Source organism: Pipra filicauda, unplaced genomic scaffold (genome assembly GCF_003945595.2).
Source record: "Pipra filicauda isolate LSUMZ 115617 unplaced genomic scaffold, ASM394559v2 scaffold240_size1633699_pilon, whole genome shotgun sequence".
NCBI lineage: Eukaryota > Metazoa > Chordata > Aves > Passeriformes > Pipridae > Pipra > Pipra filicauda.
The window spans coordinates 1,328,214-1,349,913 of record NW_024104355.1 but is presented as its reverse complement, the minus strand read 5'-3'; the positions used below and the strand labels follow the sequence as shown (position 1 = coordinate 1,349,913).

Here is a 21,700-nt window from a genome sequence, read left to right as displayed (position 1 = left end):
TATATTTTCTCCATACCAATGTTTTCCATCATAAAATGGATGAGGTACTATAAAGTGGAACAGAACTTATTACTACATCTGCCCTTGTTAGTCTCTGGACTGTTCATGTTCTGACTGACGCAGTCTTCAAAAACTCTAACAAGATCTGCTTGTACTTATAAAAGCCTAAATTCTCTATAATAATGCAAAACAATCATTATCCTATTCAATACTTTGGCTGATGACCTGGCAACCAATTATGTCAAGGAGTTCTCCACAGCTAGAGCCCTCACTGCAAAGTAATAGTTGGCAATTATAAAACTAAACTTTTATCCACCTGAAAAATACTTTTAAATGAACTTGCATGTATTTCTAGTATGAAAATAATTGAGGAAGTTTCTCCATTTTCTATAGAATACTACTGACTGTTCAAGTATGCCACTATCTATCTAAAGGTAATTTTTCCACTTATACAACTACTATTCAAAGAGATTGCGATAAATGGGACCAAACTAAAAGGATGCTTTAACAGTTGGCAAGTCTGTAATACAGAATGAGTGTGAAAGCACTTGGGTAAGAAAAGGAAAAGCATCTGTAGTTGTCACAAAAAATCCGTAAGTTCTGTTAAACAATGGCTGCATTTCTGATGATAGTGTTTCTGCTACACAACTTTATGCTAAGCAAGGATGCTATATTTTTCAGCATCTAGTCATATCTGAGTGGTACCATATGGTAACACTATCACATCAAAGCAGTGGTGGAACTAACCCTTGATAACTGTAAGGAACAGATCATGTAGATAAGGCTTGTAAAAGACCACATAATAGCAAATTACTAGAAGAGTTATCAAATAAAATATTTCTATTTCTATTTAGCTTAGCTGGCATAAGACTGAAAAAGGGGATTTTTATTTTCCATAAATATTTCAGTCCATTTGATATAACTGTGGCTACTACTCATATACATGCATCCACCTTCTACTTATATCAGTTAAACCGTGCCAGCAATCAACGCTAACTTTTATGATGCAAAAGACTTCCATGGATTAGTTGCCTATTGTATGAAATACAGAAGTTGACTGTATTAAAGTTGATGCTCTTCATTTTAATTTTGTTCTGATAGATTAAAAAGCTAAAATCCAGTAATTTTTGTTTAGAAATTTTTATGGCTCATGCAAGTTTTGGCGCCCTTCTCTGGATTCTTTCCACAGCTTCTCAAGTGAGCTGGCCATGCTTAATATTCAAGATGATGACTTAAAACTATTTTCTTAATGAAACAGTGTTTTCTTTAGTGCAGCATCCCTGCTATTGTTGCTTAAAGGTTGACTGAACAGATGTTTCTGCGACTGTATTTTCTTTACAAATTTTATTTAGAAACTAGCAATGGAATAATCCACATAGTTTCCAGTGCAAAACAGTGTATGCTTTCCTACACTAAATCATAGAATCATAGAATGGTTCGGATTGGAAGCGACCTTAAAAGATCATCTAGTTCCAAACTCCCTGTCATAGGCAGGGACCTTCCACTAGACCAAGTTGCTCTAAAACCCATCTGATCTGGCCTTGAACACTTACAGGGATGAGGCATCAGCATCATCTCTGGTCAACTGCTTCCAGTGACTCACCATCCTCATAGTGAAGAATTTCTTCCTAATATGTAAGCTATTACCTAATCTAAACCTACCCCTTTTCAGTTTGAAGCCATTCCCCCTCACACTTTTAAAAAGTCCCTCTCCAGCTCTCTTGTAGCTCCCCTTTAAGTACTGGAAGGCTAATCTAAGGTCCCCTCAGAGCCTTCTCCAGGATGAGCAACTCCAACTCTCTCAGCCTGTCTTCACAGGAGAGGTGCTCCATCACTCTGATTATCTTCATAGCCCTAATCTGGACTTGCTCCAACAGGTCCACATCATTCTTATGCTGGGGTGACCAGAGTTGGACACAATACTCCAGGTGGCACATGAGCAGCCCCACTGCCATCATTAAGCTTCAATGTCTAGCTTAGACTGCCTTATAGAACTCCTCAATACTGGATTACTTCTGAACTCTTGGGTAAACCTCACACGGTAAGGGAAATGGCCACAAAAATACAGAGCTCAAGAGTCCACAGGAAGTACCTGAAGGTGTGACAGATAACCTAAAGCACAGGCCTTTCATTAATCTCCAAGACCTGAAAGAATCACACTGAAAGTACTAACATGTCTGTGTTATTGAACTGTAATAATACACTTCAGATGGGAATGAAAATCAGCTAGTTTTTAATATGTCCAAGGATGGAGAACTCACAACCTCTCTAGGCAGCCTGTGCCCTTACTAAAATAAGTTTTACTCCATAGGGAACCTCCTGTCTTTTGGTTTGAGCCCACTGCCTCTGGTCCTGTCACATCCTTTCTTCTGGTATTTATACACATTGGTAAGACAGCCCCTGATCCTTCTCTTCTGTAGGCTAAGTCCTAGAACTGGACAAGGCGCTCTAGGTGTGGTCTTACCAGCGCTGAGTTAGATTGGATGGTCTGTAAAACTCCCATCACAATGGCATTCATGCCACTCAACTCTTCTTTGACCCTGACCACTAAGATCTGAACCAGACTGTAATCCACCTTACAGAAGAGGTCCATACACATATGCTGATTCCCTTAAGGGCAACAATCACTCCTCTTTTCTTCTTGGCCTGTCTTTTGTCTCAAGAGAGGTAAAGGTTTGTCAACGGTTCTGATATACATAAAAGGAAAGAGAAACGTGCAGAGAAAGGCACAGCGTAATATTGGAGAAAAGCAAAAAAAGGAGAGGAATGAATAGTTAAGGACTTAGTAATTACCAAGTTTAATACAAAACATTGATGATTTCAGGTCTTGAGAACACAGATGGTAGGAATGTGGAAGAAGTAATGCAGTCGAAGGCACAGAATATTTAAAAAAAAACAGACAGGACTTGCAAAAACCCACAGAGACAAAAGGATAGCAACTGTTTCTTTGCCTGAAGATAAGGAACACTCATCTCAAACAGAAAAATGCATGCAGACATTTGCGCACAGTGCAATGACTGACGAAAAATCTATCTTTTCTTAAAAGAGTTACCAAAGCAAACAGTGGAAGAGTTTCTGGGTAGAAAGTATATAAATAGGTGTATAAGGAAAATGCTTCTGACAAGGTGCAATTATCAGGACCTTTTTGCTGTTGTGAACACAAAATAGTTACAGTAACAATGAGAAGTAAATGAATGGTAAGAGATACATCCAACACTACAGAATACAGCAGACAGCAATACATGGATCTGACTTAAGAATTGCTGCCAGAACAATAAACTCAGTCACCACAAATTCTGCTTTGGGTAGGTGGCATGGAGAGATACCAACTCACACTATGGCTCTCACAGCAATTCTGATGTAATACAACTTGAGTGTTCACATTCAGCTCACTTCCATGGGTCTCACCACTTCGCAGTAAAGTATAACCTGCCCCAGAAAATGCCTAATTTTATTTAGTTTTGATTAGGAGGTTATCAGTCCTTATAGGAAAAGCTCTCATCATTCCCAACTGATCATCAACATAACATTAACAGTTTGTCTTCAAATATGAAATGAAGACAGATGGTGAAAGTAATTCTGAGTATTGCTTTGGTCCTTTAAAAAATAACCAGACTAAACTCAGAAGTTAAACATCAAAGGATGAAAAAGAAAATATCTACTACTATAGGAATAATTGCTTCAGACAAGAAGAGAAAATGAAGAAGCGTCTTTTAGAGAAAAAACAAAAGGCATTTTCCATCTTCACTAAAGTGGGAAATATGCCAAGTAAGACTGAAGAATTGCAAACATATGTTTTCAAAATGAAATGTGACTTGTTAATTTAGACCTTATCTAAATCAAGAAGACAAGTGGGATAGCTATATTCGTTCCAATACACTGTAGTGTCAAAAAAGACAATAGAATCCAATCTGTTTGAGCTCAGATGCAAGAAATTAAATGAAGAATTTAAGGCGTGTAATAAATCTGGCAAAATGAAAAGATAAAGCATGTTTTAAAATGAAGCAAAACCCAAGAAATATAGAAGGAAAATCAGAACATGCAGCAAACAGTACCTTCTAAGTGTATTCAAATTCTTGGAATAACAATTAAAAATCTTCTTTCTCATAGATCCTTCATAGAAGTCCTGATCCCAAGCATGTCAGAATACAATGCAAACAGTAAACATTTATAAAGTACCAGAAAAGGCACGTAGGCCTTTTTACCTTGGGGTAAAAAAACCCCAAAAACAAAATAGAAAAACATATATGGATTGTGATCAAGACAAGCATCTATGAAACTTGTTTAAAAAAAGATGACTGGAGATTATGAGAAAGTAAAACATTATTAAATTATCCAAGAATGTTCATATGTTGGGGAAGGTACAGCAAAAGGGATGTAAGCAGTCAGGGTCTATTCGGCTAACTTTTAATAAAAATGAATGACATACACGTTTGAGCCTGAAGAGCAGAAGGTGAGAGGAAGTTACATGGAAGCATCTAAAATTAATTAGTCATTTTTGATGAGTGTCATAAATGAAAATCCTGCAGTCAATCCCTTTTCTCTAGGCATTAGAAAACACTACCCTTCTATGCAAAAAAATGGCTGCATGCCCTTATCATGAGAACAAGCTAAAGGAAATTTGAGTTTAAATAATTCAAAGACAAAGAATAGTAATTTTCTGAAATAATTAGGAAAAAAGGGTCAGCTTCTTTTCCCCTTTTTTATTTAAGCAAAATAAATATAATGGAAAAGGGAGAAAGAGGAGGGGAGAATGGCGAGGGGAGAGGCAGAGAGAGGGTGAGAGCAAGGGTGAAGAGAGATTGGTGCAGAGGCATAGATGGATCATGTCTTGATCTTCCTTTTGCTGCACCTGCATCCAATATCCTGTTTCAAGTCCTTGGCTGTCTTCAGATTCAGAACTGTAAGAAATCTAATTCCAGTGCAGCCCTACAGTGGCAACACTGGAGGCACTGCAGACCAATTCATATCACTTAATTATTAGCACTTTGTTAGGACAGAATAGTTGAAACACTACACAATGCAGAACTGCAATGAACCCTTAATACCTACATAACTTGAAGCATGTCAGTCCCTCGTGTCCATATAATTTACCATTTATGTCCACATATTAGTTAAACTCTTGCAACATAGCTCCTAGAACAGTCTTTTAAAAAGGCACTTATGTAAGTACTTTCCCACTGGAACAAAGGTGTTTTATCATTTCTCTTGTTAAAGTGCTAATAATTCTGTCAAACATAAAGGAAACTTGCATTGCATTCAAGGTCCTCTTTTTTTTTAAGCACTAACAGCTGTGCACCGTACTTTATAAAACTCACTTAGAGGGAAGGAGAGGGGAACAAAAGCTTTACTAGTTTGCATCGGAAGAACAACTTTGACTGCAGGGCCCCTCACACATCAGAAGGACTTATGGAAAAGGATGCTGCAGAGATGGCTGTGGCTCTTGTATTTTTAGCTTTCAGTGGGCACAGCACCATTGCTATGTCCTACTAGACGTTCCAACTGACTTGAGCCTCGCTACAGACAAAAGCAAATGCAATAGTTCTCTTAACACCTCGGCAAAATTTGTTTGTAAAGGTGAGACATGCCTTAAGTGTGACAACAGCTTGTAACTAGGGCTTCAGAAATCAAACATGAACTTCCACAACATGGATGCGGCATGGTGGAAAACACTGATTCACACTTCTGAAATACAAAATACAAAACCATGACACTTAATCAAAAATGTAAAGCTTCCTATTCACATATGTAGACATACTGATACTGAGGGGGACCTCTAGGGATTACTGCAAACAAGCAAACAAGAATTCCATTACCACATCAATCAGAGCAGCCAGATTGCAATGCAATTGCTGTGAGCCTTCCTTACTGGACTGCCTAGTGAAGCTAAAAGAATATTCGTGTAGGTAAAGACAACTAGAATTTTGAAGTAAAATCATTTCAGCTTTCAACTCATGTAAAGTGAAACTGATATTTGTCGTTAATGTATGACTGTGAAATGTGCACGTACACCATCCACACAGCTGTGTTAGGAAAAAAGGTATTAACTTGCTGCACAAGAACAACAGGGTCAGCTGGGGGTAGTAAACCTGTCTGAACACCCTTGGCTAGCTCAGCTCAAGAATCAGAGCCCCAGAATCTTATTGAAAAGGCAGTTTAAATGCTTTGGAATTTTGTCATCTAGTCTATAGGATACCTACATTAAAACTACCTTAAAAAAGCTGTGGAAATAAAGCACATTACAATGACACCATGCTGTCCACATTAACCAGTAAAACCAAAGGAAAAAAATGTCAGTTAAAGGGAGAAATGTGACATAAAATGATCTTCAGTTACTGCACACACAGGGGTGCCAATTTAACAGCTTTTTAAATATGCTTAGGTGCAGGAGACATATGTTGCATTTAACCTTCAACTGCAAATGTTCTCCTCTGAACTAATTGCTTTGTCATAACCTTAAAACTATTTCAGTGTAAAACTCAAACATTTACAGGAACATAATAATAAATATTTGAAAGCTACTGATGATAGAGAATTGAAAAGGACACAGCTAAAAGGTTGTAGTATTAGCAAAAAAGGCAGCTAAGTAAGATAAGGTAACCATTAGCTACCGCTACACAATAATTCCATGGATAGAAACATAAAATAAACCTGGGAGCACATAATACACACAGCATTTATTTCTGCAGTTGGTCCTTTTATAAAGGAAATTATGGTAAAGACCAATGGCAAATATAATCCTCAAGCACTGATGAAGTTAATAAAGCAAACAGGAAGATGGTTACACTGTTACAGGAAAGGAACCGTGAAAATCAAGCTTCGCTTACTCTCTTTTAATATAAAATTAATATACAGTGAGATACTAAATACTAAGTGTTCAGAATGTCAGATACCAGACCTCTCTCCTTGTCTTTTACAAACACAAGAATATTTTGTATTATTCATTACCTGCTCTCCACTGTAGAATTCAAACTGATGTGCTTAGGAGTATGAGTAATTTGTGCACATCGAAAACAATGGTTACCTTTTGCCATCATTGCTCAAATGGTAGGAATGATATTAAGCTGATTCATACTACATGAAAGTAAAGAGGTTTTGAAGTGGAATTCTGTAGATAACCTCCCCAAAATTACTTCTTACTATTTTAAACAGAACAGAGTTCTGTTAGTTATCACTAACTGACATCACCCTGTACCTTTTTTCAATGCAAGGTGAGAGGGAATCTTTGCAAAGTGACAGAATTAAACTGGGAGTGCTTGCACTAAATTGAACGGGCAAGATGGAAACACAGAACCTGCACCAACCTTAAAATAAAAGGATGCTGTGATGTCATGGCATGGCAATACTGGCACCGAACCAAAAGAGAGTAATTATTTTGGGATTCATCGATTTAGAAATTAAAAGAAAGAGATTTAGGTGGTGTTTGACCCATTTTAGAATCCTTTGATTTGTACATCATGTTTTTGTTTTTAGTAGACTTACTTACAAACTTGAAATATTCACAGATGCTTATGCAATACTACATGGTTTAAGTAATTCCTTAATAATATTGAAGTTTTTAATTTAAGTAACTAACTTGACTATCTATAAACTGTAGATAAAATATTGCTAAATTTCTTTCATTAAACAAGTAAAGCTAGGACAAGATGTAAGTATTACTAGAATTTCCTCTAGTGTTTTAAATGCTCTTCCTGAATAGGTTTGGTCAGATAAAATGGCACTGCCACCTAACACACATGTCCGAGGAGGCTTTGAAGTGTTTTTGTAGGAAGAAATTCCCATCCTATGTGAAAGGGCGGGGAAGGTGCAAATCACAAGAGGCTCAGAAGATCCCAGTATTACCAGAATAGAAAATATAGAACAGGGAGTTAAATTCTCAAAGATCAGAAATTGTGTTAAGCATTTGTAGAGTCTGGAAAGACACATTTTTTTCACTGCATTCAGGAAAGAACATTTTCTTTAGCTCTCTAAGGATTAGTAAAATAATTTCAGCTTTCTGCTACTATTCAGATGGGGCAGTACTTCTCTTCCTGGAAGCTTACTAGATGGGTGTTTTTCCCTTCCTTTTGCCCATATCCCAGTGATAACAGCAGGAATTTGACTTCCCAGTAGAACCAACAAGGAAAGCTGGTGTAGACACGATATTGCCATTCCTCTTCAGCAACCTGTTGTACAGACCTGTTACTTCATCCTTGCACAATATTAATTAATTAATTGTTTAACTAATATTTAAAGAGGCACTGATATTGTATATCAATCTAGATACAGAGACAAACTTCCTGCTTTGAAGATGAGTATTTGCTGAGATGTGGTCAAGAAGGCTTCTGTTACATGTAACTATCGCTTTATGTATCAGTGTTAGAAGCAGGTATTCTTTGATGAAAATTCCATTGTTCTTTAGGTGTAGAATGTTCTAATTAGAGCAGAAAAATACTTTGCTGGAACTTGTGACAACTGAAATCTTTTGTGGAGAGACTTTGCTTTCCATATAGTTTCTATACCTGCATTTTTTCTATATTTACAGCTCAGTCACCTCGGTCTCCTGTGGGATCACCCAACAGGCTTCTGTATCAGCTGAGCTTCAAGGTTTTTGAGTCTTTGAGTCCATACAGATCAAAAAAGCTGAAAATCTGGATGTTCAGATTTCAGTCATGAGGTTCCCAGTATCCAGTGATGCAAGGTTTTGGACTAAGTCTGCTAAACAGACAAGTCTAGGACATTCCTGCTTCTCAGGTACTGAGCTTTTCTCTCTGGTGACCAGTGACAGTACCCAACAGAACAGCACGAAGCTGTGTCAGGGAAGGTTTAGGTTGGATATTACGGAAAGATTCTTCACCCAGAGGGTGGCTGGACTTTGGCAGAGGCTCCTCAGGGAAGTGGTCACAGCACCAAGCCATCCAGAGATCAAGAAGTGTTTGGACCTCAGGCACATGGTGTGATTCTTGGGGCTGTCCTGTGCCTGGACTCGATCCTCGTGGGTCCCTTCCAACGCAGGATGTTCTATGATTCTATGATTTGAACAATGTTTACATACTAATTCAATCTGAATCCAAATGAAAACAAATAAAATCCTTGATAAAATGTATCTACCATAACTGTCAACTTTCTCCACTTTCTTTTACAGGCATTTTCTTACACACAAGCCTCATTGCTACTCAAATAGAATATAAACTAATATACAAGCTGAAATCAATTTCCACTGTGAATAATGAATGAATTTATGTTTTCCCAAGGAAAAAATAAAGGCAATGATCATGCACTTCCTCTTTGTCAAAAAAATGACAGCACCAACATCAGCAGAGTTGTTCTCAACTTCTTCCACTCTGGGACATCTTTTCTAAGGTTTTTTGTTCCATGGACTCCAATGGCTCTCTGATAGCAACTACAAAACTTGAAAACAAAAGAAAGACCAGAAAACACATCCCAGTAAGCCCCTAACTTGGCCCTAAACTTTTTTTGAACACATTAGACTCATCAAGGTTGAGACAGAAGTCATTTATTTATAATAAACGCTTCCACACAAAAAAATAGAAACCCTCAACTCCCTTAACTAATGGTTTCTAAAAATGCTTATTCAAACTGACACATGCATGACAAGTTTCGGCTCAGTACTATTTAAGGAGGAGGAGTTATACCGCCCAGAAAAATGGTGTTTATGACAGAAACGACAAAGAATCATTCATCATAGGGTTTTTCTATGTGGAGCAGTAATAAAGCCTAAATGAGACTGCACTTCATTAGTAATTTATTTCACAGATCACTATATATACACAAATAGCATAACTCTATTACATTTTTATAGTGCCATTTATTACAGTACTTCACATACTATATCCACATGACAACACAGAAATGCAGCCTTCTCTGGGGAAGACAACAGCAGCCAATTGCAGAGCAGCACACAGGGAGGAAACACTTCAGAGCCAGAGGAGCAGAAATAAGAATTCTCAGACAAAACAAGAAAAGGACAATAAAAAGCAATGAAACTGAAGATTTGCCCAGAGATGGGCAGCTAACTCAAAGAACAGTTTTGCACTGTTTTTGCTTGCCTGATGCCCCATTTGATTTAGACAGTAGAAATAAAAGAGAAAAACTGAATACCCTTGCCTTGTCCAGTCAGAGTGACCAACAGCAGAGACTCCCACCAGAGTTCCCAGGCTAGAATACCCTCTCCTTCTCATTTTATTCCTGAGCACTGGCATTTTCCACTTGTCACAGGAAACAAAAGAACAGCAGTTCAATTGCTTTCCTCAGTCTGTATCTGGGATGCCACTCTTAAGCCATAGCCAAGGGCATATTCTCAGATATTAAGAAATGCATTTCTTTCTCTAATAAGACTTCTGCAAAGTGAGAGTTCAGGGTTATTCCACTCTCCACCAGAAAACAATTTTCAAACTATCACTCTTAGAGGCCAAACATTTCCATTAAATTTCCAGAGATGAATGGTGACTCCTGCCTTCCAAATGCACATGAAAACATGGTATGCTACACAAACCAACAGAATGCTCTGAGGAGATGACAGACAGGAGGACATCTGAAAATGCCTTATCACAACTGCTTTTTATGATTAGTTTGCTTGCAAAGTAACAGTGTCCAATTATGTAGTGTTGGGCCTCTGCAATAACATATTATATGCATTCTGTGAGCCCTTTCTAAAATAAAAGTTAAAAAGAAATGCATTGCTTTTAACTAGTGAGGAATGTTTAAACTCAACAAATATTCTCTTGATTTTCTTGCCAAAAACCTCTGCTGTAAGAACACTGATAAGAAGGTAAGGGGCTTGTGAGTTCTAGAGTCTCTATTTTTAAAAATAAACTTTAAAGTAAAAACTGCACTTGAAATGTAATTTTGGATCATTGGGATTTTTGATGGGTGGAGAGAAAACATGATTTTACCTAGTAATTATTATTTTTTTTTTTAATCTCTTCTGATGAATTAACTAGAAAAAGAAGAAAAAACCAAAAACTATCAGGAAAATATTTCCTGGGCACTACATTAAAATCTGTTTCACAGCAGAGAAAAAAGTTCTCTTAAAATTTGTTAATACTGATTTTGACTGCACTGTGGGAGCTTGAGAATAAATACATTTACATTTACATCGTTTCTCCTATGTCTCTGGTTTTAATGTTCCCGCTCAAACATTCTGTTATTAAGTGCACAACTACAGTCCAGATCATACAGTATCTAATTTGATAAGAGGTTGAGTAAATGTACATCAATACAATTTTTCTTCCTCTTTTGGTCTCATATTGCACTGCTTTCGCCTGCATTGGTGGTAGGCTAACTACTAACAGTTTAAGAATGAAACCTGCAATACTGAAATGAAATACTGATTTAAGATGCAGGTTTTAATTAGTCATTTAAGTGACCCCATTCTCTGTTATTACATAAAAAGAGGGATAGTGACCATCTGCTAAAAATATAATTCTCTATTTGGGTAAGTTAATGAGTCTGAATTAAGTACATGAGTATTCCCCACTGAAACTGGTAAGACTGTTTAAATCCCTAAGTGAGGCAAGTGAGTAAATAAAATGGTTTTGTGCTCTCTTTGCTATTTTAACTACTACACATGCTGGAAAGCCTTTTTTTCTTGCTCTAAGAAAGCCTGCAATGTGACCCACAAATGCAGGAAGGACAAACATTGTAGGAAATATCATGAAATTGAAATTTTATTTCCAGCCTGTTAATTCTCCAAATCATTCCCCTCAACAGAACTGATTAATGACCTGTATGAGCCAACAGCCATAAGCTCTGGAGAAGAAATTCCTTACAAAAGGTGTGAATCAATGGATTCAGTGCACTGGGGCTGAGAGAGTATACACATGCCTGCATAAAAGGTGAGGAGGATGAGAAGAACCTAACAGAACTAATACGGATCTGGACATTACTGACAGAGTGCCAAGGAAGATAACAGGTGAAAAGAGACTCAACGTAAACAAAGTCTTGAAAACGAGAAGTTTATCTTCAACACCATAGGTAGAAAAGCTAATTAAGAGATTTGGCAAGTTTGGAAAATCTGCTGGCCAGTTTCCATTTAGGTAAATCAGGGAGTTGCAGAGTTTTCAGGAAGAAAAGAAGCAGGAGCTGGTTGACGCTTAAAGATAAACTTTACAGTCATTCCACATCTAACAGTTTTACCTAAGAGAGTATGGAAACTTTCTCCTTATTCTTTCCTGGAACAATTCCTAGTCAATCAAATCAGCCTATAAAAACATACCGTAAAAAAGTCTCATTAAAGAAAGAAATATTGCATGATGCTACTTACCTGCCTGTCTACTTCTGGAAGCAAAAGCAGGAGGTATTGTTGAAAATGCTGAGGTAAAGAAGCAAAGGTGTGTTTATTTATTAAAGCCCTCAGGTTAGTGTTCACTAGAATAGATCCCGGTGTTTCTATGTCAATATCCTCAGCTTTGGTCCATTTCAAATGTCCTGGAGTAAATAAACAGAAATAACTTAAAACATAAATAAAGGAAGAGAGCAAGAACAAGTTTTTAGCTTTTATTGTATAATATAGTAAGCTCCAGAGAAACGGTACTCTGAGAAGGGTAACACAACCTTTTCTAGGTGTCTTAACAGTTTCTTTTATATTCCCTGGATTTGTCTCTTGAGCTCTTATATGATCCATGTTTCAGTCAGCATCACAGCTGACATATTCATACTTTCAGCTCAAGAGACCAACTCAACAGTAGAAAATATTCCTGTCATGTCATCAACAATAATTATAAGCATCTATTCTCAAGCAAAAGGCTGCCTGACAAGGCTGATGTGAATCAATCATTATGGACAGCTTCTCTTTTGCCATACTCCACATCTGCAGTGTCCCATAGCACCTGCTAAAAACTACCTGTATGAATAGACAGTAATCAAAGAGATGAGAATATTTAATGTGTTAAATCAGAGTCTGAAAACATGCATTTTTCAGAATTTTCACAAGAACTGATGATCTAAAATGATCAACGCACAGAAGGCAGCGGGAATTATGAGAGGTTTCGAAAATGGTCTGTGAGGAACAGTACAAACCCAGGAATAAGATAAAGACTCAGCAGAAGGAAGGTGAAATACATATATACCTGATGCACAGGGTTACAGAATAATGTCTTCTTACTGTACACAGTGGATAGCAAAGGCAATGAGCTTAAACTCTTGCACAGTAAGAAATATATCTGTTAAGATACTGGGAAAAGAAAATGTTTAACCACCAAGGAAAAGGAGACACTTGATTAGATAAACAGGGAGACAATACAGTCTCCATCAATGGAAATCGTTAACAATATGTTAGACAAATACCCGTCAGAAATGACAGGTGTATATCTGATTTTGCCCTATAACTGGAGGTCTGATTTTGTTATTATTTCTAGGCTAATATTTAGAAGCCGCTTTTTAAAGTTTCTTAAAGAGCAACTACTGCTACTTGCTTCAAGGTGTGTGTGTGTACATATATATACCCACATTGCTACAATCCTTTTTATTCCTTTCAGTCTTAACATATTACGATACTCAATGCGGCAAAGGAAAAAGTGGAGTCCAAGTGGTTGGAAAAATTCAAAAGCTTCTACCCCTCCTAGGAAACCCCTTCAGGTTTTGGTCTGTTGTACTTTCCAATATTTCAAAGATGCAACAAAACAGGCCTTAACTAGAAAATACACAAACTTCAGCAGAATCTCTTAAAAAACAAGTGAAAGACTATTCTACTATGAGCAATGATGGCACTTGGCATTAACACAGGACCTCTCAACAAAGATTACAACTGACATGTTAGTGAAGAATAGATGTTTTACAAATGGGGGAATTTAGGCACACTGATTATTAGTAATGTCTCAAATGCTACAAGCTACTTAACAGTAACATTAATAAAAAGAATGCAAGTATGTGTTAGATTTCTTTGAAGACCTATGGTGGTCTGTTTCCTGAAAGGCTGTATCCCCACCCACAAAATGTACAAATGAAAGAAAATGCAGATTTGTAAATTCTAAAAGCTCCTTTTCAGTCACAGCCTCCCACAAACATTCTTGCAATTTCCTTTATTTTTTCAGCAGACAATACTAACTGAATGAGACCAGGCACTGTGTACCCAGCACAGGATAACCTTTTCCAACATGTATTTCCAACATACAGTATTTCAGTACAGCAGAGACTCCATTACAAATGAGTGCCCTGTTACACAGAACAATTGCATGGAAGAAGTGCTCATTTTCATGAATGCACCACAATAAACTGTCCTCACCATCTGTTCCACCCACTAAATATATATGCAAAAAGAACACAAGCATAACACAAGTAGTATGATGTATCCAATTTTATTGCCTGTATGTATATTCTATTCTTTAATAAATACAAAATACATATCTCCATCTTCTAAGTGACTCCAAATTAGAGCAACATTTTCACCAGCTAATGCTTCATATCCTATGGAAAGACATACACATAGAGATAATCCAAGCTAAAACAAGTTATATGGCTGCAAAGTCAGTAGCATCTTTGAGTAGCAGGTATTTTAACAGCATGAAATGCCCAGGCCAGAAAGTGAAACCTAACTCTATTTGCCTGGGTCACACATTTCCTTATTTATTTGACCTGCTACCACTTACAGACTACTGTGGAGGTTTTATCAACTTGCAGAAGAAATACGTGTATTATTTCTAGGCCAGCAGCAAACTGTGGATGCCCAGCATAGTCATATTTTAAAAAAAAAACACCTCAAAATCTGTTCAGAACAACAAGAAAAAATTCTCTCTCCTGCACCCTTCCTATGGCTAATTTAGCAGGTCTCAAGTTTGTAATCAGATTTAGTGAAGTGTTTGGGAGGAGCATGGAAGTATGCCACTACTTCATCACTAATTATAACTCTGAGAGGAGTTTATGACAAAACACATGCCAATGATTTTTATGTTGTTTTCCACAGAGAAAGACACTTTGAATCCTTATATAGCTGCTATTAGAGTTCAGGGGTATCACTGTCCAGATCAGAAATAGAATCTGTAAGATGAGAAACTCAGGCTTGCAGTCTTAAAAAAAAAAAGAGATTAGTCTCCAAAACAGAGAATTAACTATGAAGAGATAGGATCACCATGGTTCTAAATCAAAGTATAAAAATGAAAACAGGAAAAGGACAGAAATCACATATTTGGCAGAACCTGTTAACCAAAAGGGGAAAAAACTCATCATATTTAATCAGAGCTCAGAAAGTCTACCAAACACATGTAGTGAATGTTGGGCAGATCAGTGAATATCTGGAACTGAATTGTTCACTATACAGGATGCTGCACCTATTCTCAAAGATGCTCAACAACTGTTCTTTTAGCATCCCAAGAAATATTATGTCATAAGAGATATATTTCAGCAGGTACAAGAACAGTGACCCTTAAAACTTTACAAAATGCCCTGCATTCCATGTGTGGTGTCCCAAAAAGCCAGTGGATTTTTTTTCTGAAATCCATAAAAAACCTAATTAATTCACTCTACATTTGATATCATAAGGCAACAATTGAGGTAATATCTGGAGATGGGGAGGAAGGACTTGAAATTATGTATCTCAGTCTTAAATGTAGAGGAAAGTTACAGGGAATCATCTAAAGTTAAACATAACTTTGCGTAGCAAAAGCTGTAATACTGAAGGAGTATTGTCTGTGATAGGAGTATTGGTTGTGATACAATACGGCTTATGGGAAACAGTTTGCCAGGAACTGGCAATAGCATATTTAAAAACTCACCTATGGTACTTTGGAAGTAAAATAAGTACCTTGGATTTTACAGGATGATTATATATAAAAATAGGACTAGACTTGATGATTAATAAAGAAGAACAATCTTATCACCACAAAGAGAGGCATAAGATAACTTTTAGGATGATATAACCACTACAAAGAACTTGTTTGCTAACTTTTCCAACATGGCCACATTACAAATACTTCTCTAAATGATTCAGCAGTCTGCTGAATGCAAAAAGGACTTTGAAAAGATAAAGAAACAGTTATGTCATTATTCAACTTGACTTCAGCCAAGACAAGAGTCTTAGTGAATGCTACATTTTATGCTCCCTAGGGAACTTTTCCAATTAAATTTCATGCAGAGCAGGAAAATCTGCCTATCACATGGAGTTGCAAATTTACTCTTAGCATCTCTTCAGAGAAAATTCTTTGTTAATTACAGAACACCACCCATGAATCTTGCTAAAAAACCACTGAAAATAAAACCAGAAACTCTATCTACAGTTTTCTGAAGAGACATAGCTTCAAAATAATTATAGATCCAACTGAAGAAATAAATCATCCAAAGGAGAATCAACCAAAAATTATATGCCAAATCTCTATATGACATGAAATAATGCAAATTAAAGAAGGAGAAGGTTAACTTCTAATAGGGCAAGCATGTTAGCCAATATGCTATTATCTTTGGGAATAAATGCATAGTAGATGGCAAGCAAATTTACCATGAAGAAAGAATATCTGCTGCACCCCACCCTCATCTCCCACAAAATCCTTACATGACAATCAGAACCTAATTGCTAAATCACCTCTCTGCCTGCAGTTGCTTAGGTCTGTCAGACTTTAAAAAGCAACTACAGAAAATCATTCTGGAAGAAAAAAAAAAGACCATGGACTTTCTGGGTAGCCAGAAAGATGTCTTCTTGAGAGAGGGTAAGCTGCTGAGTTTGAAAAAGGGACAGATAAACCAGAAAAATAAATTTTTTAAAGAGAACACAGAGTTTAGAAAAATATCAGTATTACAAGTAAGATATTTATTTTACTCCTACTCACCTAAACCAGATTTTTTTAACCTCTTTAAGTGCTGGCTTGTTTGTTTTCCAGTTGGAGACTTTTGCCCATGTTTCATCTCTTTATCAGAACCATCTGCTTCACCATTTTTAGATTCAGATCCTTAGAAAAAATAAAATCCCTCAAACATGATGCTTTTGCACTTTTACCAACATCCCCCCAGCACCCCCCACACCGTAAACAAAGCAGAAATAGGATTAAAAAAAATTGACATCTACTTGCTGAAAGGCAATATAACTTTCTGGTAACAATATGATTCCTTATCATCAGAGGAAATGGAAGTAAAAGCTCAATAAATCAATTAAGTGCTGAAAACCTAAGTTTACTGAACGCTGCAGTCAATAAAAATGTTCACTGATCTAATAAAAATAACATAGTTCTATAATGCCCAAGAGGTATCCTTAAGAATATTTTAACCTCAAGTTATGGGGCAGCAAAGCACTCTAAAGCTGAAAAAACATAATTTCTTTGTGAAGAAACATTTATAGAAGGGATATGCTTGGAAATACAATTGTCAGTTTGTGTTAAACATAGACACAGAAATCTCTTAAAATGAAGCAACTTAACCACCAGAGCTAAAGGTCAAGGTTATGCTGCAGTGATAAGCATAGTATCAGAACAAGAAAAGCTAACAAAAGGATTCGAGTATTGCAATGCAGAATTGAGACACAAATTCACATTCACAGAGAAGCTTGCCTTTTTTTCCCCCCTCCTCCCCTTTTTATGGCATTGAATACCAGCATGTGGTCCTCCATTAGAGCTCCAGAGCCAAACAAAATGTTACTTTGCATTCCTTTAAAGCTGTTGCTATTACCAATTGTCATTTTACTGTGTGCCTTCAGTTCTTTATTAAAGAAAAATCTTCATCCTCAAGACACCAGATTTGATAAGGAAATAAAGACATTAAACAAAGCCACCCAGTGGAAATATTATTTCAGCAATTCCAAATTCTGTATGCTACACAGCTGATTCAGAGGAAGGCTCTGTGACTAGAGCTGATCTTGCAAACGGTCCTTTAGCTATTTACCTGAAGGTGAATCCGACTGCTCATCAGACACCTTTAGTGGTGTCAAAACAACACGAGGAACAGTCTTGTTTACCATCATTGAGACTCCATTTCTTCTTTTCTGCTGCTGTCTTAAAGCCTACAAAAATGATAACAAAACATAGAACTGTAACAAAAAATAATGCTTATAAGTAAATTACACAAGACATTTCTCTACCATTAAACTGAATCCCTTAAAATAAGCATAATTTACATAGCTACTGACTTGCCAGACTTCATACTTGTCCTCTTTATGTCATTTTCCTTTAAAATATAAAATCAGGCTTTTTTTCCTTTTTTTATAAAGAGAAAGAAGATGCACCTTAGAACATTTTCCAACCCAGTTTTTACAACAAAGAAGCACATAACTGTTTGCTCTACCTTAACAGCACAATGTGATAACCCATGGAATCTGAAACTAAGACTTCCAAAAAAAAAAAGTAAAACCAAAATGCTTCAAAACCAGAATAAAAATATATATGTCTGCACATCTCTCGCAGGTGCATCCTCTCCAGTATACTGCTCAGTCAATCAAGTTAACACGGAGTGTCATCAGTATGTACAGCATGTAAGGACTACAGTATTGATGCACTCACTCAGCCGTGAGTAGTGCTGCACAAAATCACTGAACATGGCAGGAATCATTTATTTTCGTGAAGGGAATCAGTCCTAATCTTGGAAACCTTGCAGCATTTGGCTTCTGTCTGTTTGACTTTGGGCATTAACCTTCAGAACACGAACATGATGGTGTTCTGGCAAATCTGGGGAAAAATGATACACGAATAAATCTCTAAAAATGGGAGTGCTTTGTGTTTCATAAATGTATTGAATACAGGCTTGATAATGTAAGACAAAATATTTAAAGATTAGAAATAGCAAATAGCCATCAGACTATTTTACACGGAAAATGATATCTCATTCAAAAGATCTTAAAACACACAAATATGAATACCTGCCAATTAATACATCTGCAAGCATTAAAATTCTGGAATTAATCAGAATGGGTTGGGCTTAATATAGATCTCTCCTATTCTCCTGTCTATTTTTCTCCAATCTTACTGTGCACTCTCTTTTTACAATTGTGATTTGTGTTATGATCTTGAGGGGGATTTATTAGAGTAATACCATAAGAACAAGGAACATATTTAATATGAATTATCCCTATAGGTTTATGAGCATGAATGACTGATGCCTTACAAGATTTAAGTCTGTAACTTTAATGAATCTGTAATATCTTTCCAAAATGTTCACATAGTTAAATAATAGAAAAAAACCCCAACAACTTAAAAAGAAAGAAATCGATATTGGTCTATTCCTCTAAATAACACACTACACAACACAAAATACACCAAGCCACACAGAAGCTATTTCATCGATTAACCCCTTTTATAGTACTTCTTAAAAGACACATAAGCACTGTGCAATAAAAAGCAAATTAGAACACTTGAAAGCAAACAAAGAGAAGAAGCTGGTCAGATCTGCGCTGAACCAAAGAAACAAAGAGAAAGCCATAAAGAATAGCCCGTACTTCAAACATTTTTAAAACAGAAAATTAATATTGCTCTTGAGCAAGCATAGCCAGACTTACAGACAGAAAATTCTAAAATGTTAACATTTCTGAAAAATTCCCCACATTTCCAAAAATGACCCTCAGTGCAGGGTCAAACCAGGTGATCCTTAATTAACAGTAAAACCACTGAGACAGTAGCAAACAGTTCACTAAAAATTAACTGAAAAGAAAGGCACTGTCTGCACTAACCACACACCAGTATAACCACAACCCAAACTTTGTATCATTGTGCCCCACAGCCTTATTTGCCCGATGAAAAGCAAAGCAAAGAAATATCTGTCCTCAGTGTCATCCTCCCTAGGCAAATGGTTAGAGCCCAAATGATGCTCCATGTTCTCCTCCAGCCTCCTTCTGACATTCCAAGAAAATTTCCACCTCTACCAAGGGTCCATAGCCTTGTTGCCAGCATCCATAAGAAAATACTATTTTAATGATTTATAAAGCCACTGTGACAAAGGCAGATTTTTTTGTAAAGCCTCACAGTTGATTTTCAATGCTTTAGACTGAACTCTCATAAAGGAGAGAAAGTAAACAACAGTGTGTCCTCCACCAGTGACAGGCAGTCAGCATTTGTACACCTCAGGTGACACACGTGCTGCTGGAGTGAGGGGAGTGGTACCCAGTCTTTGTCAGGTGCACCACTTACCTTCTTTTGTGTTACAGGAAGGCCCCTTGTGGACCTTAAGCACACATTTCTGCAACTCATCTGGCATTTTCAAGAAGTACAAGCCACCCCATGCTCACAGAGCACTAATGCAAGACACTCCCTGGACAGTCAGAGCCATAAAACCAGGGAACACAGTTGGAAGCAGACAAACGTAGCTACCAGAACTATTTACTTTGAGGCATAGCCCACTTCTCAAGCTACAGGCTAAGCTCCTCAGTACATGAGGGTCAAGCACAAACCTTAAGGACACCATTTCCCTCGGACACACATTTGTTTTTCAGGGTTTCTTTTTCCCTAACGTCAATTGTTTCACTGCCAGTCTCCCCTCTCCCCCAGTTTCAAAACTTAAGGAACCCATTAGCACACTAGGCCCATAGTTAAGTATGTAAATCAGTCTCTATGAGATGGCTCAAGCTGACAATAAAGCTATATACACCTAAAAGACAGGTTGTAGAATGAAAAAAAAAACCCACAACAAACCACGTGGACACTAAAATACAAGTAAAACTTCTAATACAAAGTGTCAATGAATTACCCTGTGTACTGAGATTAGAAAAATAATCTTCCCTATGCCTATCTTTTCATTTGTCAAAGGAATGATATGAGGCATGAGAGGAGGGTACAAAAATAGCAAGTAAATAATCTAACATATGATTTGCAGGGCTGAGATTCTGTGCAGACATTCTGTTTAGTGGGACATATCATGCCCAGCTAATCACAATTTTGTGTTAAATTCTCCTTTGAATGTGAAGCTGCAGGGTCTGAAATTTTGGATACACAAGTCTTTGCAAGACAACACTAGAAGCAACCCAGCAGCAGGAGAAACTGCTGACTGACACCTAGTTACAAGGAAAGCCAAACACCAGAAGGAGTTAAGTATAAACCGAGGACACTCTCTGTACAGTCTCTACTGAGGACAAATATATAACTTCTCTACACTTAGCCAGAGGGATATTAATTTTAGGATACAAGACTACTGTAGGATAAGACAAGAATCTTGTATCCCAAGATTGATTCTACTTAGCTGGGAAGTCAATGAGATTACTCCAAGTAAAACATGCACCAAACGCTTTGCTATATTAAGCTTTTAGTGCACCAAGCTAATTTAGTGCTTTCCTAGTCACAATGATAAAATAAATCTCTAGTTTTGGCTCTTCTGGTGATGGGAATAAGCACAAAGTAGATGAGTCAAATTTGTAACTAGCACTGAAGAACACGAGAAATGTTATAACTTGTTCCAAAAAAACCCAAAACCAAGTTCCAGATTTCACTGTAGATATGAAAACAGTAACTAACACAAACTACACTGGCTTCTTTTACCAACATGCCTTTTGCATCTCATCCATATTAGAGATACAACCTCCTAGCTGGCCTTCCTACAGAACTGCAAGAAACAGCCAATGATATTAACAAATGATAAGGTGTCATTTTCTCCATGGAAATTTAGAGAAAAACACATATAGTGCATATGATAGTTTACTTAAAAGTATATTTTTCTTTAATGAGACTCTATATTTACCTTTCAAATGCATTCAATCACTTTGTGCTAAATTCTTGAGTTAAAAAAGCTGCAAGTTGTAAATACCTAGAACTGATCACCGTTGAAGTAAAACATTACTACCACCCTAACTGTACAGCAAAAA

The 21,700-nt window shown here is 36.9% G+C and overlaps 1 protein-coding gene across 5 annotated transcripts in view; it reads right to left on the bottom strand.

The window, feature by feature from the left end:
• The window catches only part of ASXL3 (ASXL transcriptional regulator 3), a 130,539-nt gene that overhangs the window by 31,474 nt on the left and 77,365 nt on the right, over nucleotides 1-21,700 (bottom strand). For all 5 annotated transcript variants that reach the window (XM_039381790.1, XM_039381789.1, XM_027750102.2 and 2 more), the window contains 3 exons: nucleotides 17,803-17,920; nucleotides 16,758-16,877; nucleotides 12,266-12,429 (listed from right to left, as the gene is read on the bottom strand). In XM_039381790.1, the coding sequence (XP_039237724.1) occupies nucleotides 12,266-12,429; nucleotides 16,758-16,877; nucleotides 17,803-17,920 (402 nt within the window). The remainder of the gene's footprint in view (nucleotides 1-12,265; nucleotides 12,430-16,757; nucleotides 16,878-17,802; nucleotides 17,921-21,700) is intronic.